This window comes from Aspergillus caelatus, assembly GCF_009193585.1.
Source record: "Aspergillus caelatus strain CBS 763.97 unplaced genomic scaffold BDV27scaffold_238, whole genome shotgun sequence".
NCBI lineage: Eukaryota > Fungi > Ascomycota > Eurotiomycetes > Eurotiales > Aspergillaceae > Aspergillus > Aspergillus caelatus.
This window is the reverse complement of record NW_022475501.1, coordinates 42,249-55,984: the sequence shown is the minus strand read 5'-3', so window position 1 is coordinate 55,984 and position 13,736 is coordinate 42,249. Positions and strand designations below refer to the sequence as shown.

The 13,736-nt window shown below is 46.3% G+C and overlaps 6 protein-coding genes across 6 annotated transcripts; 3 read left to right on the top strand and 3 right to left on the bottom strand.

Annotated features, from left to right (window-relative positions):
* Positions 1 to 210: 210 nt before the first annotated feature.
* On the bottom strand, positions 211 to 1,482 carry BDV27DRAFT_168248 (serine/threonine-protein phosphatase; the record flags this gene model as incomplete). The annotated part of the gene is made up of 6 exons (XM_032074721.1): positions 211 to 283; positions 337 to 409; positions 470 to 1,003; positions 1,074 to 1,179; positions 1,240 to 1,281; positions 1,336 to 1,482. 6 exons carry the CDS (start codon positions 1,480 to 1,482, stop codon positions 211 to 213), a joined length of 975 nt encoding a protein of 324 aa, XP_031923003.1.
* Positions 1,483 to 2,196: 714 nt separating this feature from the next.
* On the top strand, positions 2,197 to 3,380 carry BDV27DRAFT_162181 (serine/threonine-protein phosphatase; the record flags this gene model as incomplete). The annotated part of the gene is made up of 4 exons (XM_032073350.1): positions 2,197 to 2,376; positions 2,461 to 2,862; positions 2,917 to 3,216; positions 3,282 to 3,380. The coding sequence occupies 4 exons, from the start codon at positions 2,197 to 2,199 to the stop codon at positions 3,378 to 3,380; spliced, it is 981 nt and encodes a 326-aa protein (XP_031923002.1).
* A 116-nt stretch (positions 3,381 to 3,496) lies between these two features.
* Positions 3,497 to 4,852, bottom strand: BDV27DRAFT_149166 (kinase-like protein; the record flags this gene model as incomplete). Its single annotated transcript, XM_032071013.1, has 4 exons — positions 3,497 to 4,068; positions 4,098 to 4,128; positions 4,198 to 4,314; positions 4,826 to 4,852. 4 exons carry the CDS (start codon positions 4,850 to 4,852, stop codon positions 3,497 to 3,499), a joined length of 747 nt encoding a protein of 248 aa, XP_031923001.1.
* An 885-nt stretch (positions 4,853 to 5,737) lies between these two features.
* BDV27DRAFT_135370 (cupin domain-containing protein) lies at positions 5,738 to 6,685 on the top strand. The gene has a single exon (XM_032068524.1). The coding sequence runs from the start codon at positions 5,784 to 5,786 to the stop codon at positions 6,378 to 6,380; it is 597 nt and encodes a 198-aa protein (XP_031923000.1). The 5' UTR covers positions 5,738 to 5,783; the 3' UTR covers positions 6,381 to 6,685.
* Positions 6,686 to 7,267: 582 nt separating this feature from the next.
* BDV27DRAFT_149164 (uncharacterized protein) lies at positions 7,268 to 8,473 on the bottom strand (the record flags this gene model as incomplete). Its single annotated transcript, XM_032071012.1, has 2 exons — positions 7,268 to 8,125; positions 8,171 to 8,473. The coding sequence occupies 2 exons, from the start codon at positions 8,471 to 8,473 to the stop codon at positions 7,268 to 7,270; spliced, it is 1,161 nt and encodes a 386-aa protein (XP_031922999.1).
* A 2,687-nt stretch (positions 8,474 to 11,160) lies between these two features.
* On the top strand, positions 11,161 to 13,194 carry BDV27DRAFT_168247 (sulfatase family protein; the record flags this gene model as incomplete). The annotated part of the gene is made up of 5 exons (XM_032074720.1): positions 11,161 to 11,292; positions 11,386 to 12,238; positions 12,301 to 12,518; positions 12,583 to 12,744; positions 12,802 to 13,194. The coding sequence occupies 5 exons, from the start codon at positions 11,161 to 11,163 to the stop codon at positions 13,192 to 13,194; spliced, it is 1,758 nt and encodes a 585-aa protein (XP_031922998.1).
* Positions 13,195 to 13,736: the final 542 nt, after the last annotated feature.

Genomic DNA, 13,736 nt, shown 5'->3' with positions numbered 1-13,736 from the left:
TACATACACTGCTAATTGTAGGTAACTGCTGCAAAGGTGAAATGAGTGCTGGCTATCATGATGTGAGTAAAGTTATATCCTAGCTACTCTTCGAGTGCCCTTGAGTAAAAGAAAAGTCTATGCCGCGCTTTTCAATGTCTATAAAATAGGAAGATTTAGAGAAACATCAATTCAACGCGGTACCTAAAGCCCGGTGTCCCCATGGAGCATCTATAGGAAATAGTCCGGTGTCCGTCTTTGTATCTTAGGCTCGCCATTTCTCGGTGAAGGTTCGAACTGCATACTAGTAACAAATATGAGTACAGCATGCGACCCCAATACAAGGAACAAACATACAACTTGTAATTGAGATGATCGTCAACTTCCATAAACGCAGCTTGATTGCCGCACCGGTAGCAGTAGTTCGGGGCTAGAGTGCATATTATCAGCCTCTTAACGCCCCATGACATTTTAACAGGAGAAACAGTACCCGAAAACACAGTGACCACGAGCTTATCATGAGACCAAAGGTAACCGTCCATGACCATCTGGTGCGCTCTGGCAACAAGGCTCAAGTCATTTGCATGGTTAAACGCTTCTGAGATGTCTTGACCGAACGTATACCCTGCTCCACGAGGAGATATGCCCCACCCCTCTCTTTCATCCGGGTCACTCCAGAGAAGATCACACATAGAGCCGCTATGAGGAGGTTCTTGCACCCGGTCTATTGCGCGAATGTCATCAAGGTTACCGATAGAAGGGCTGAGCCCTCCATGTAGACAGAGGATTTGGTTCTCAATTAGAGCGGTTATAGGCAGGTAGTCGAAGAGATCCGTAAAATATGTCCAGACATTGGCATTGCCGTATTTACGGAGACATTCGTCGTAGAAGCCATAGACTTGGGTTATCTGGCGAGATTCGTGATTCCCACGAAGGATTGTGATGCGTTTCGGGTACCGGATCTTCAGAGCAATCAGGAGAGATACTGATTCGATGGAATGATAGCCACGGTCGACGTAATCACCTAGAACGGAGATTTTTGCATTAGTGTCGTGCTCACGTATCTTATAACAGCTGTTTATCTAGTGTCTTGCCCATGAAAAGGTAATTCGTATCTGGACATGATCCACTGATACGGAACAATTCTATTAAGTCGTGATATTGGCCATGAATATCGCCGCAGACTGTGACCGGACTTTTCTGCGAGTTTATTAGCCTAACCTTTCAGTGGCGCATTGATATCCCTGTCGACACACATACAACTAGTTGCACGTTTGACTCCTCTTGTACTACCTCCTTGGCCTATTTTGCTGGTTATTGATGAAGAGGTGGACGGATGGAGCACAAGAGACCTACCTGCTTGCACAGACTCTGCACGTCGCTCTCTGACAGTTGCTTGCAGTTTAACAAGTCTTCAATACATCTATCGAGTGCCGGGAAGGGCCAGGCTTCCGTCGGGAGACCGAGATTAGAAGAGTGTGACAGCGCAGGGTTGACTTCCATGCGGTCGGTTGTTAATATGTCAAGAAGGGAGAAAACTTAGGCTCTTTTTGAATGCACTACCAGTGATATGCAGGGAGCTATATAAAACAGATCTTGTATATGTCTAAGGGACTGTTTGTCTGGGGAGCATGTCTGCCGTTTTAGGATGATGAATTCAAGGTGGTACAAATACGGGCGTCATTCAGCCGATGTTCTCATCCACAGCACAGAGAAAAATATATGGTTGCATCTTCAGATATTGCCGGATCCACCTTGGCATTATAAACCACCAGGAATCGACGTGACATCATATAACGACGCTACGGACTTTGCGTGGCTCTGTGGTTGACTCGGGAATGAGACCGACATACGGAGTCCCTTAGCCATAATATGTTCTTTCTATCTTGGATCCGACGCTAAGTGGCCAATTCTGTGTACCTCTCTTGTCGTAATGCGTTAGGCGAATCATGACTATGGATCTTTGTGGAGACAAGGTTTCAAGTCCGATATCCTTCTCGGAACTCCGACTCTCTAGTTCGGGAGGCAAATCTCAACTCCGTACGCCATCGGAACATCTGGGAAATCGTCGCAGTGCAGTTCACGGCCAAGTAGGCTATATAAGTATCTTCCCCTGTCAATTCAAGCGATACTCAAACAATCATAGCATAAGTACGCTCTGGTTTTCAGTAGCTAGAACAAATAAGAAATTGATATATAATTCACAGGCAGTTACACATGTCTGACAAGAAGGAGGAAGATCTGGACTCTATCATCAATAGATTGCTCGAGGTCAGGGGTAGCCGGCCAGGTAAACGAGTCCGGCTCCACGACTGGGAGATCCAATATCTCTGCCATAAGGCGCGCGAGATTGTCATATCTCAACCTATATTACTAGAGCTTGAGGCACCCATTCAGGTATGCCTTCATCACCATCCCCTTTCACATTCTTTAAGGAAGGAAGAAATCGAACCAGCCAATCACTAACCCGTAGTAAACTAGATCTGCGGTGATGTCCACGGCCAATACTACGACCTCCTGCGCCTGTTTGAATACGGTGGCTATCCACCTGATGCCAACTACCTGTTCCTTGGTGACTATGTTGATCGCGGAAAGCAGTCGATCGAGTGCATCTGCCTTCTATTAGCTTATAAGATCAAATACCCCGAGAACTTCTTTATCCTGCGGGGGAATCACGAATGTGCTTCGATAAACCGGATATATGGGTTTTACGACGAATGCAAGAGAAGATATAATGTTAAGCTCTGGAAGACGTTCATTGATTGCTTTAATTGTCTGCCAATTGCGGCTCTTGTGGAGGACAAGATTTTTTGTATGCATGGGGGGCTCAGCCCAGATCTTAATTCAATGGATCAGATCCGTCGCATTATGCGTCCCACGGATGTAAGTCTGTTCTTTCTCAAATAAATTTCGGAAATTCAAGGCTGATTGAAATAGATACCTGACTCTGGCCTATTGTGTGACCTCCTCTGGGCGGATCCAGACAAGGAGATAACCGGCTGGGGAGAGAATGATCGTGGTGTCTCCTTCACATTTGGCCCTGACGTTGTCAACCGTTTTATGCAGAAACACGACATAGATTTGGTATGCCGCGCGCATCAGTGTGTGGAAGATGGGTATGAGTTCTTCGCGAAACGCAAACTTGTCACGCTGTTCAGTGCACCGAATTACTGTGGCGAATTTGACAACGCCGGAGCTATGATGAGTGTGGATGAGAGCCTGCTTTGCTCTTTCCAGGTATGTGATATGGCCTCTTTACTTTTGGTATATTTCTTAACACTGGCTGAATGGTGTTATTTCAGATCCTTAAACCAGCCGAAAAGAAAAAGGCGAGTATCATGAGAGGGTTCAAAGCGGGCAGATCTAACCCATCTTCAGGTCATCAGAAGAAGCAATCATGATATGCCAGACTGGGTTAAAGATTAAGCCCGTGACCTCATTCATAGACAGGTACACAAAGCTGAATGTCGTGTGGATTACCCATCATCGAGCGATCGTACCGTGGAGATAAGCCGTTCTAGGGATTGCCGCTTGTTGTTTCCCCGCTGAAATTCCTCGCTCTTTCGTGCTCTAGACTCCTGCATAAGTAATAGTAATACAACCAAAATTCACGTGCGTTATTATAATCGGGCATATGTTTTCGTAACAAGGTCTTCCACTCCCCGTCCTTCTCACTGTCAGCAACTGACGTACAAACGTACTCCCACCATACTGGAAAGTATCCAGATGTCTCCCAATCAACAATACCAATAAGGGATTCATTCTCAACCATGATGTTGACATTAGTGAGGTCACCGTGCGTAAAGGTATAAGGTGTAGCGGGTGGCATACGATGCCGAAGACGTATGCGCACAGCCTCAGTTATAGCCTCATTCAACCCACGCTCCATATGTGCCCAGAGTTCGTCATCCAATGCAAGAGGACCATGTGGTAGATCGAAATCTTTATTCTTGAACAGAAAATTTGAATAAACTGGACCTCCACCCAGGGATTGAATATTGTCGGACTGGAGCTTGCCAAGTTGTAGCGGATACTCAGCGGTCTGTTTTGCTATTCCCTCCTTTTCATGTGTAGAAAGCCTCGGCCAAGCTTTGCTCAAGGGGGTTCGCCAGGAATACATTTCATTAGGATAAGAGTGTGCCCATCTTCCTCCCAGGATTCAAGAACAGTGGGAACAGGAATGGATGTGTTTTCCTGCACAAATTAAATGTTTGGTACTTCAGCGGTCGGAAAGCTAGAACCTCGGTCTCTGAGGATCAAATTTGAGCCTAATAACCAGACGCCTCGATCTCCTGCCTCATAGATTATTTTGACGTAGCTGTTGTAGCTACAATGCTGTTGGCGTTCAGGGGTTCAGCTACATGCTGCGCAAGGGTCTGAGGGGTTCATATGGGATAGTACCAGTGTGTTTAAAGATTAGATCAAAGAAGAGATGTGCCGCACAGCTAGGGTGCTATGATAATGAATAGCAAATCTGATACCAAGATGTCGTACTTGTAGCTCCTGGTTGCTCTGGGAAGGGGTTGCCTAACCAAACTTAGAAACCATCAAATTGGGCACGGATCCGAAACGGTATAATCTTTGAGTGAATAGTTTCACAACCATGGATTACCCAAAGATTTGCTTGGCAATACCCCTTTGTATCACCAGTGTGAATAATTTGGTCGCAGCATGACCACAATATGAGACTTTCTCTAAGCAACCAAAGTAAGAGGAGTTTCCCGACCAGACAGGTTACAAAAGTTGTCTTGAAAACCTTGATCTGAAACAGTATATGTAGTAAAAAGGTATACGGAGAGTATCAACGTTGGTTCAAATACTGTTTCTGAGGTTTGGAGCTAATTACTTTATAGTCAAGTGAGCTGATGGGCATGAAAACAAAGAACACCCCATAGAGCCTTTCCGCTGAGAGGAGACCTTCGTAACCCTAGGCTCAAGTAAACAGTCGCAGGTGCCCTCGCTCGGGATCTAGCATGAGGTTCAACATAATACCATTATAACGAATCCTGAGGGGCGTCTCCGGAAGTCTTGCAGTTGTGGTTAAGTGCTCCTGAAAGAAAAGTAACTGAATCTATAGCCAGCCTCAGGAGAATGCCATATATCTGGGTAGTGTTACAATCGCGGGATATTCCCATGGTCCTAATCTGCAAAAAGCAGCGATCGTATCTGTGACGACGGGAGTATAATAGAGGCTAAATACATACATATTACGCCTTAACAGTCTTGTATATAGACCGACCAATACTGTACACTTGGAATGAATGACAGTACGACATCTGCGAAGGAAGCTCTTATACTCGACCACCAAGCAGTATTAGCCACCCACTGCACACCAAACTTTGTACTATCACTTACACACAAATGAGACAATACAAATCGTTTCACAGATATAATTAAAATTGTCGGCTCTTTCCAATCCAGGAGATGTACGATCAAGAAAATGAGGTAACCCTTATATTCAAACGTTCCACGGGATCTCAACCCCTCACCACGTCACATCCTGCAAGCCACTTCACCTTGCAGCTCCACAACATTGATTGGCCGATTTGGAAGAAAGGCTACACGAAAGAGTAAAAGATCGGTACCCGAATCTTGATTAGTTTGATAGCTCGCAAAATTCACTGACTCCCGAACCCCTCGGCGTTCAAAACCCAACTGTAGCTCAGATGTTGCTACACCTCATCTCCTACAACTACCACTTAACAACAATTCACTATAGAAAAAACGCGAAAAGTACACCGAAAGCTATCAGAATAACAAAAAAAAAAAAAAACGTCTCAGAGAACCAAAGACGTACTGGCACAATGTCTTCCCTATCATCTCATAACCCCCACAACACCCCGACCCTCCCAAACTTCACCCGCTACATCACAACCCACGACGCCAACGGTACCGCCATAATCCACAGTGCAACCGAAAGCACCTTCAGAGAATATGACAGCGGTAGCCTGCGCTTCAATGTTCCCTTCACCACCTCCCAGTTCCCCGCCGAACTAAGCGGTGACGCCGATATATCCGCCCATGAGTCGCTGCTAGCGTCTGGCAACCTGGGTCTGGTTAGCCCCAGTGGGACCGTCTGCCGGGTTGTAGACTTTGCGCCTCTGAAATCGGGAACCAAGGGATTGATGCATCGGACACAAAGCTTGGATTATGGGATTGTCTTGGAGGGATCTATTGAGATGTGGTTGGACTCCGGGGAAATGAAACTGTTGAAGAAGGGTGATATCGCTGTGCAGAGGGGAACAATGCATGAGTGGAGGAATCCAAGTGAAACGGAGTGGACTAGGATGGTGTTTGTGCTGCAGGGTAGCAAGCCTTTAGTGGTTGGGGATAAAGTGCTGAAGGAGGAGTTGGGGACTCAGACGGAGATTAAGCCCAGTGTGAGTGCAAGTAGTCTGTGAGGGCTGTGCGTCTTATCACGGCCTGGTAGACTACTCTCTGGAAGTTCGTACAAGGGCTATGTGTGAAGGTCTGCTAGATACCTGACTAGTAACAAAACCCATGAGTTAATCCTGTTGGTCACAAGTTATAATGGAGACCTCTACTCGCAAAGTTTGCTCGAGAAGCTATTGAGGTGTCTCCAGGACTTTATGACAATAAATTTTAGTAGTTTTGAGCCATGCAATAGTTAAGGCAAATAGTTGTCCTGAGTTATCCGGTATTCTGATTATCGGGTACCTGCCGAGCAGTGCATGGTGGACTGTATATGTCCAACAAGGGTGTAGGTCGTATATTGACGAGAGACGTGTACATGAGCCCCAAAATGGTCACCCTTGACTAATTTCATTCATATTATAATATAATAATGAGCCCTAGACCTTTAGTGCCAGCGTTTATTTACGGGACCTTGTCGTTGGAATCTACATTTGATTCCAATCTCAAGACGTCAGTCGGTAGATCATCACAGTTCATTTCTAACCTTTCTGACTTGATGTCCAGCTCTGATAACCAATTATATTGTTGCATGATTCATAATAGAAATCACAGATTTATTAGAGATATTTACAATGGAATAATTCCGTGTGCGTTGGATGTTTTTCATGCCTACGACGACTGTCGCTTTGGATGTGGGTGGCGATTATACAGTTCTCGTTGTAGTAGGGCAAAGGCTAGTTTTCGAGGCTTTCTGCTGTACTAACGGTCTCGCCACCTTCTCGCTTACCGCTGTATCTATAATGTGAGTCGTTCTTTAGCGAGACAATGTCTCGATGCTGAGGTATGTGTCTAGCCGGTTTTTGGGCTGTATGCCGAATCCATTGCCGACTCAGGCATTGTGCTCAGCAATGGACTAGATGTTGATGTGACTGTCTAACCGGGCCTCAGACGTAGGTGACGCGGTCGGTGTCTCGCTCCTGGTTGCAGTAGAATTTCCATTACTGTAATCGTGGCTTATAATGGACAATATATCCAGAGTTGGGATGATCTGGCGGGAAACTGTAGTCTCTGAGCCACTAAGCGTCGAGTCTGATATTGAACCCGGTGTACCTGGCGTCGGAATACGCCAGGTATCCCGTTTTTGGTTGGAATTTCCAGCGGCCATCTGCCGGGGCCAGGCAGGCCAGTATCTCTGATGAACAAACGTAGGTCGATCTTCTAACCAGATGCGATTCAGTGCCTGTTGCAGTGGACCATCTTTAGTCTGCATAATTCTTTCATTAGGCTCGTACTGAAAAAGAACCTTTCCCTTTGCTCTCATCATATGTCCTCCAGCGCGATCATATTGATATATGAGGGGCGGTGTGTTCAGTGGAAGGAGGCGTTGTAGTTTTTGGCTGATCTGGTTGATCCTAGCCTTATATGTACGGTCATAGTTAGGGTAATGGGACCCTGTCTGATAAAAGATATAGGCAAATGGCCTGTAGGCGGCGATGAATGCACCGCCATTTTTGGTAAATTGTGCTAGGCCTGGCATCTCTTGATTACCATCTTCCAGTGCATTGAGGACATCGGCTTCGAACTTGTTGTCAGCACTGGGCAGCCATTCACCAGACGGGCCTTTTGTAGCAAATGCGGGGTTCTCCCAAAGATGCGACATCCATACGCCCTTCTCGGAGACTACTACCACTGAGGTACACCCATATAGATCCTGCACTGCCAGGTTGAACTTCACATTTCCCAGCTCCCTGAACAGAGCTGACGACAGGCTCTGTTGAGACAAATGCACCTAATCTGCTCTCATATATTGGCTCACCAAGAACGAATCGACATCCCCATCAAAATCCTCGTCCTCTGGTTTGGCTAGCACCCGTTTATGTAACGATCCACTTTTTACCCGATTTTTAGGTGCTGAAACTTTTGGTGCGGCGTTTAATCCGGCAGCGCACGAGGGACAATCTAGCCCACAGAGCGATACTGCTTCAATGGGACGAGATGGGTTTTTTAATCGTCCATGATGCCGGGTGGACCTCTCATGGCCGTCAGAAAAGCCAATTAGTGCAAAAATAAGCCATAGAGCGACTAGTATGGCGCGAAATGACCCAGACGAAGGGAGCATTGTAAGTTACAGAAGAACAGAAAGAGAGGGGGGGGGGGGGGGGGGAATGAATAGAATGGAAACGATAAGTGCACCGTATATCGCTTCACATTGATAAGTTTCAAGGACCTCCGCTTAAAGATCATCTCAATCAGCACGACAATAATCTAAAGACCCTTATATCTCTTCTAACATCCTAGACACAGCATCAAGGTTTGAGTTTTGCATATGCATCTGAAATCAACTTCGTTTCAAGGGTACCTGGTCCTACGATGACAAAGGAGTCTTTCTGGCATCTTTGAGCAACTTCGGGATGTTGTTTCTTTCTGTTTAACTTGCGATACTTGACTGTGCATCTTGGGAAGGCTCACGGATAGAAGCCAACTGCTGATGTTGGTAATACCTAGCTTACCGTGCCCGAATTGCCCTGCTCAGATGTGTAAGAATCTCTAATAGGCTGGATCTGGTGCTCCTTTGTTCAGGTCTTGATTCAACAAAGATAGCCCTTGTAAAGGCTCTCGGCAGAACCCGCCCAGTTGCCCGACACCGCAAAACTCTCAACTCCGTCGAACTCATCTTGGAAATACACGCCTTATGAAATAGTTACGTTATAACCCAGGTATACCGAGATCCTAGAGGATGAAAGCCATATGTTCCACCACGAACTTTCCACGATCGATCTAGAGCACGTTATCCAGCATGACCAGGGCATCAGACGGTGTGTAGACCATCTCGATGAGGGAATATTGGCTGCTATCAGGTGAGTGAGCCAAGATACTGTCTAATATTTACTTGTCAGAGACGATGCCATTGATTGCTTCATTTATGGTATGCCAGCAAAACCCGATGCTTGAAGGTCCCCGAGTGGTTATAGACTCGCGATTCACCAATGACCAGCACGACTGCCCTTGCATAAGCTATCCTTGTTCGGCGTTTTTCAAGACCCACATAAGGTTGGTCAGTTTAAAGACTCGTTGTGGGCGATGATCCGCTGGCTTCCGGCGCCGGGCCTGTTAGAAGGGGAATATGAGCAAAGAGTGTTCTAGAGTTTATGAATGCGATTAATGCGCCAAGGCATCCATCAACATGTCGGGAATTATTCTTGGAGCGTGACTGGACCAAGCTACGTCGTTCCTTTCTCCGCGATGTATATATAGGGTTTACTGATAATAATGAGTAATCCTCGGACGGTTTCTGAAGTCAAACCTGTCTTGCACAGATTTCTTTTACAACTGCTTACGCGTCCGTTCTCAAGCCACTGACGGACAGTGTGTCTCTCTGTCACTTAGCTTGATATGCAAGTCTCTCTGCTCTACGGGGTTTGTATGGAGCGACCCCGTGTTACGTCTTCGCGAGAGCACACTGACTCACCTAGGCCCGTTGTAGATATGCGACGGACGATTATTTGCGCATATGGTAATTGGTTTTTATTTTGGGAAAACCAGTTATAGTAGAATGAGACAGACGTGGGTAGAGGGTTTGTAGCTCCGACTAAGCAATATATTCAATAGGAGATGTACCGCAATGATATGATACGACTTTCTCGTCTGTAGATGAAACGCTCTTAATTCTCCTTCACCAACCTGTTTTGTTCCACAAAAAGCCCCTCTTTAATGCAAGCCACATAAGCAAAAACACCTAGCTAGGCCAGAGTCTAGATACGTTTGTCTTCTATCCGACTTTTCTTATGGTTTGACCATTTCTTATGAAGCTTTTATTATGGTATGGATGGGACTATATCGCACGAGGTATATCCACCTTATCCTTACATTGTAAATTGAACAAGTCGGTGAATACATATGCCAAGCACCAAGCCTATAGCCTATATAGCTAAGAGGGAGTTGTGGGGCTAGCTTGGCAAAGACTTGCGCGAAGCCTATCCACTCCGTACTACACGTTATAACACCTACGGCAAAATTTCCTTTCTAATAATTCTTGTCTGTTTTGTGATTACCGCTTAATTGCCGCACTGAGCAAAGGTGATGAAGGCTATCACAGCTTACCGACATAGTTGCGGCACGAGCAGAGAAATGGCTTCCAGAGAGATGTAGCCCTGAATGGCTCCATGATCGACTCCCGCCCTACTCTATCAAGATAGATCAACAACCCTAATCGCCCTCACCACACTTGCAGTATGAGTTCTTCATCTACCGAAAAAAAAAACGGCTAAATCTGGCATATCGAAGACGTGATGCGGACCCACCATTATACCATTGCTTGTCCTCTAGCATCATCGGCCTCAAAATTTCGCAATTCACCACAACCTCCATAACCATCAACTACACCCCGTACTTTTCTCGGCAAAACGTAGATCTTTTCTATCCTTCCGCATTGATCGTCCCCTGTCAGTCAAGATTTTCTCCTCGAAACGCTGTCCGCTTTCCGTCTTTACCTCTGCGCTGCTCGACGATCCCCCCGCTACGCGATATTTTAACGGATCATTTGGCAATAACTCAGTCTTAATTCTTACGATGTAATTCTGTGGGGTGATTGCACAAGATGCGCTACTCCACGGAGTATGCTTTACGGAAGTGGTGCGCGAGGGAGTGGTGGGGATTGCATGATGGAGAGAAGGAGACATAAATAATCCTAACTTCTCGGAGCTTTCATACCTTACAGGGCGCCCACCTCTTGCATTTAGATCAGTATCTGAGCCCTGTGTGGCCTTTCTAAGCGGAGAAAGAGAATCAGACTGTCTATTAGTCACGATGAAGGTCATGTTGGGAACATGGCTGCTTTGGGGCCTTGCCACGGCCGCCAAACAGCCTAATATTCTGTTTATTCTTACGGATGACCAGGGCAAACTCATCGGTGGGCTGGACCATATGCCTAAGCTACAGGTTTGTCTGCACTTTAATCCTTCATTTCCCCCTGCTTTCTATTCCGAACTATATAAATATTAGCAAGCAATCGCAACTAACCCAAAACCACAGGAAAACCTAATCCAAAAAGGAGCAACATATCCAAAGCACTATTGTTCCGTAGCCCTATGTTGCCCATCCAGAGCCAACCTCTGGACCGGTCGCATGCCACATAATACCAACATTACTGACGTTGGCTTACCATACGGTGGATATCCCAAGGTAGTCAGCGCAGGCTGGAACGACAACTACCTACCGATCTGGATGCAAGAAGCCGGCTACGATACATACTACGTCGGCAAGCTCTGGAATTCACATACAGAAGACAACTACAACAAGCCCTACGCAAAGGGGTTCAATGGCTCCGACTTCCTCCTCGATCCATGGACCTATCGGTACTACAACGCCAAAATGACACGTAACGGGCAGGCACCTGTCAGCTACGCCGGTCAATATTCGACTGATGTCATTAAGAACAAGTCACTTGGATTCCTGGACGAAGCGCTCGCGAACCCGGATCGGCCCTGGATGCTTACCATTGCGCCAAACGCACCGCATTCGAACGGATCCCAGGATGCAGTGACGGGTGCGACTTGGTTTGGTGAGCCGGAGTATGCGCCGCGCCATGCACACCTCTTCAAGGATTATAAGATTCCCCGAGATGAGAGTTTCAATAAGATCATTGATGGGGCTGTCGGGTGGGTTGCTGACTTGCCGACGCTCACCCAGGAGGAAATTAACTATATAGATGAGTTCCAGCGGTGTCGGCTGCGGGCGCTTCAGGCTGTTGATGAAATGATTGGTGAGCTTTTTGAGAAGCTTGATAAGGCTGGTGTGCTGGATAATACCTATATCTTCTTTTCCACGGATAATGGGTACCATATCGGTCAGCATGCAATGCAACCAGGCAAGAACTGTGGATATGGTGAGTTTGCATGGTTATGATGGTCCCTGACCTTGAGATTGGGGAATGTTAACAAAGCACAGAAACGGATATCAACATTCCTTTAATCGTTCGCGGCCCTGGTATCCCCCAGAACCAAACAATCGAAGTCGTCACTAGCCACACTGATCTTGCGCCTACTTTCTTGTCCATCGCGGGAACAACGAGGGATGGTCTGGATGGAAAAAAGATCCCGATTACCATCGATGCCGGCAACGCAGCTAATAAGTCGGAGCATGTAGCAATCGAGTACTGGGGAATTGTGAGCTACTCCAACAATCATTGTCGCTCTACAAAGACCAATATGCTAACAACTACCTCAACAGGCTGTTCCCGAAGGCATCTACGGCTACAAAAGCGATAACAACAGCCAGCCGGGTAATAGCTATAGAAACAATACGTATAAGGGACTTCGACTTGTCTCGGACGATTATAGTGTTTACTACTCTGTCTGGTGTACCAACGACAAAGAATTCTACAATCTAAAGGTATTTGCCCTAAGTCAAGCCATCGTCGTCCAACATATACTTACCCTAAGGCAATAGGATGATCCCCTCCAAACGACCAACTTGGCTTCCAACATTAGCGCTCACCAATCCTACACAATTGCCAACCGCCGCCTGGGCCAGATCATTCCCCGTCTTGATGCACTAATGATGGTTCTGAAATCGTGCAATGGAGATTCCTGCCGTGAGCCATGGCGTCAGCTGCACCCCAAGGGCTACGTGAATAACTTAGCCGATGCACTGGATTCGGGGTTTGATGAATTCTACGCTAATCAGCCGAAAGTGTCATTCTCGGAATGCAGCCTTGGTTATCATATTCATGCAGAGGGACCACAGGAATTCAATATCTATGGAAGTGGATCAACTGGGAAGAGGAGTGAAGGAGAGTCTGCTTCGGTGAAGCGCTGGGGGTTCTTTGATGGGTGGCTATGAAGAGACTGCCTGAACCAACTGTTTGGATGATAACTAGATATCTCAAAAGTTCTACAGCTATTGCAGTCTTGATATGCCACGGTTGGTTAAACTTATGAGCGCTTCTTAAAGTATATGTTAATCATATTAATATAAAACATGGGAGCTTACAGCAATCAAGCAAGAAATAAACGATTCTCTGCCATCTCTTTAATCCAAAAGCAGGACCGGAAGAAACCGAAATTGGGAAACCCGCATACTGTCCGCTAAAAATATTACATCGATATGAAGTTTCTACCACCTGACCCAGCTAGCCCTGGTTCATTCCTTCAATATCCTTCTTCATCAACTTGTCGTCATCTTCCGTTCCGAAGTCTGGTCATGCACTGGTCACAATTTACCATTCCACCTGCTGCCTTTCCCAGAATTCTGAATATCAAGGCTTTCCTTCCTTTCTGAACATCCAGAGCACAAGACTTGGCGTTGAGATGGCTCCTGAAACGAGTTCTATTCATATTGCTACTGAGAATCCCAGTCCTGTCGCTGCACCCGAACTGACAGAA

Coding starts and splice junctions, on each gene's coding strand:
- BDV27DRAFT_135370 (XM_032068524.1), top strand. CDS start 5,784: ATGTCTTCCCTATCATCTCATAACCCCCACAACACCCCGACCCTCCCA.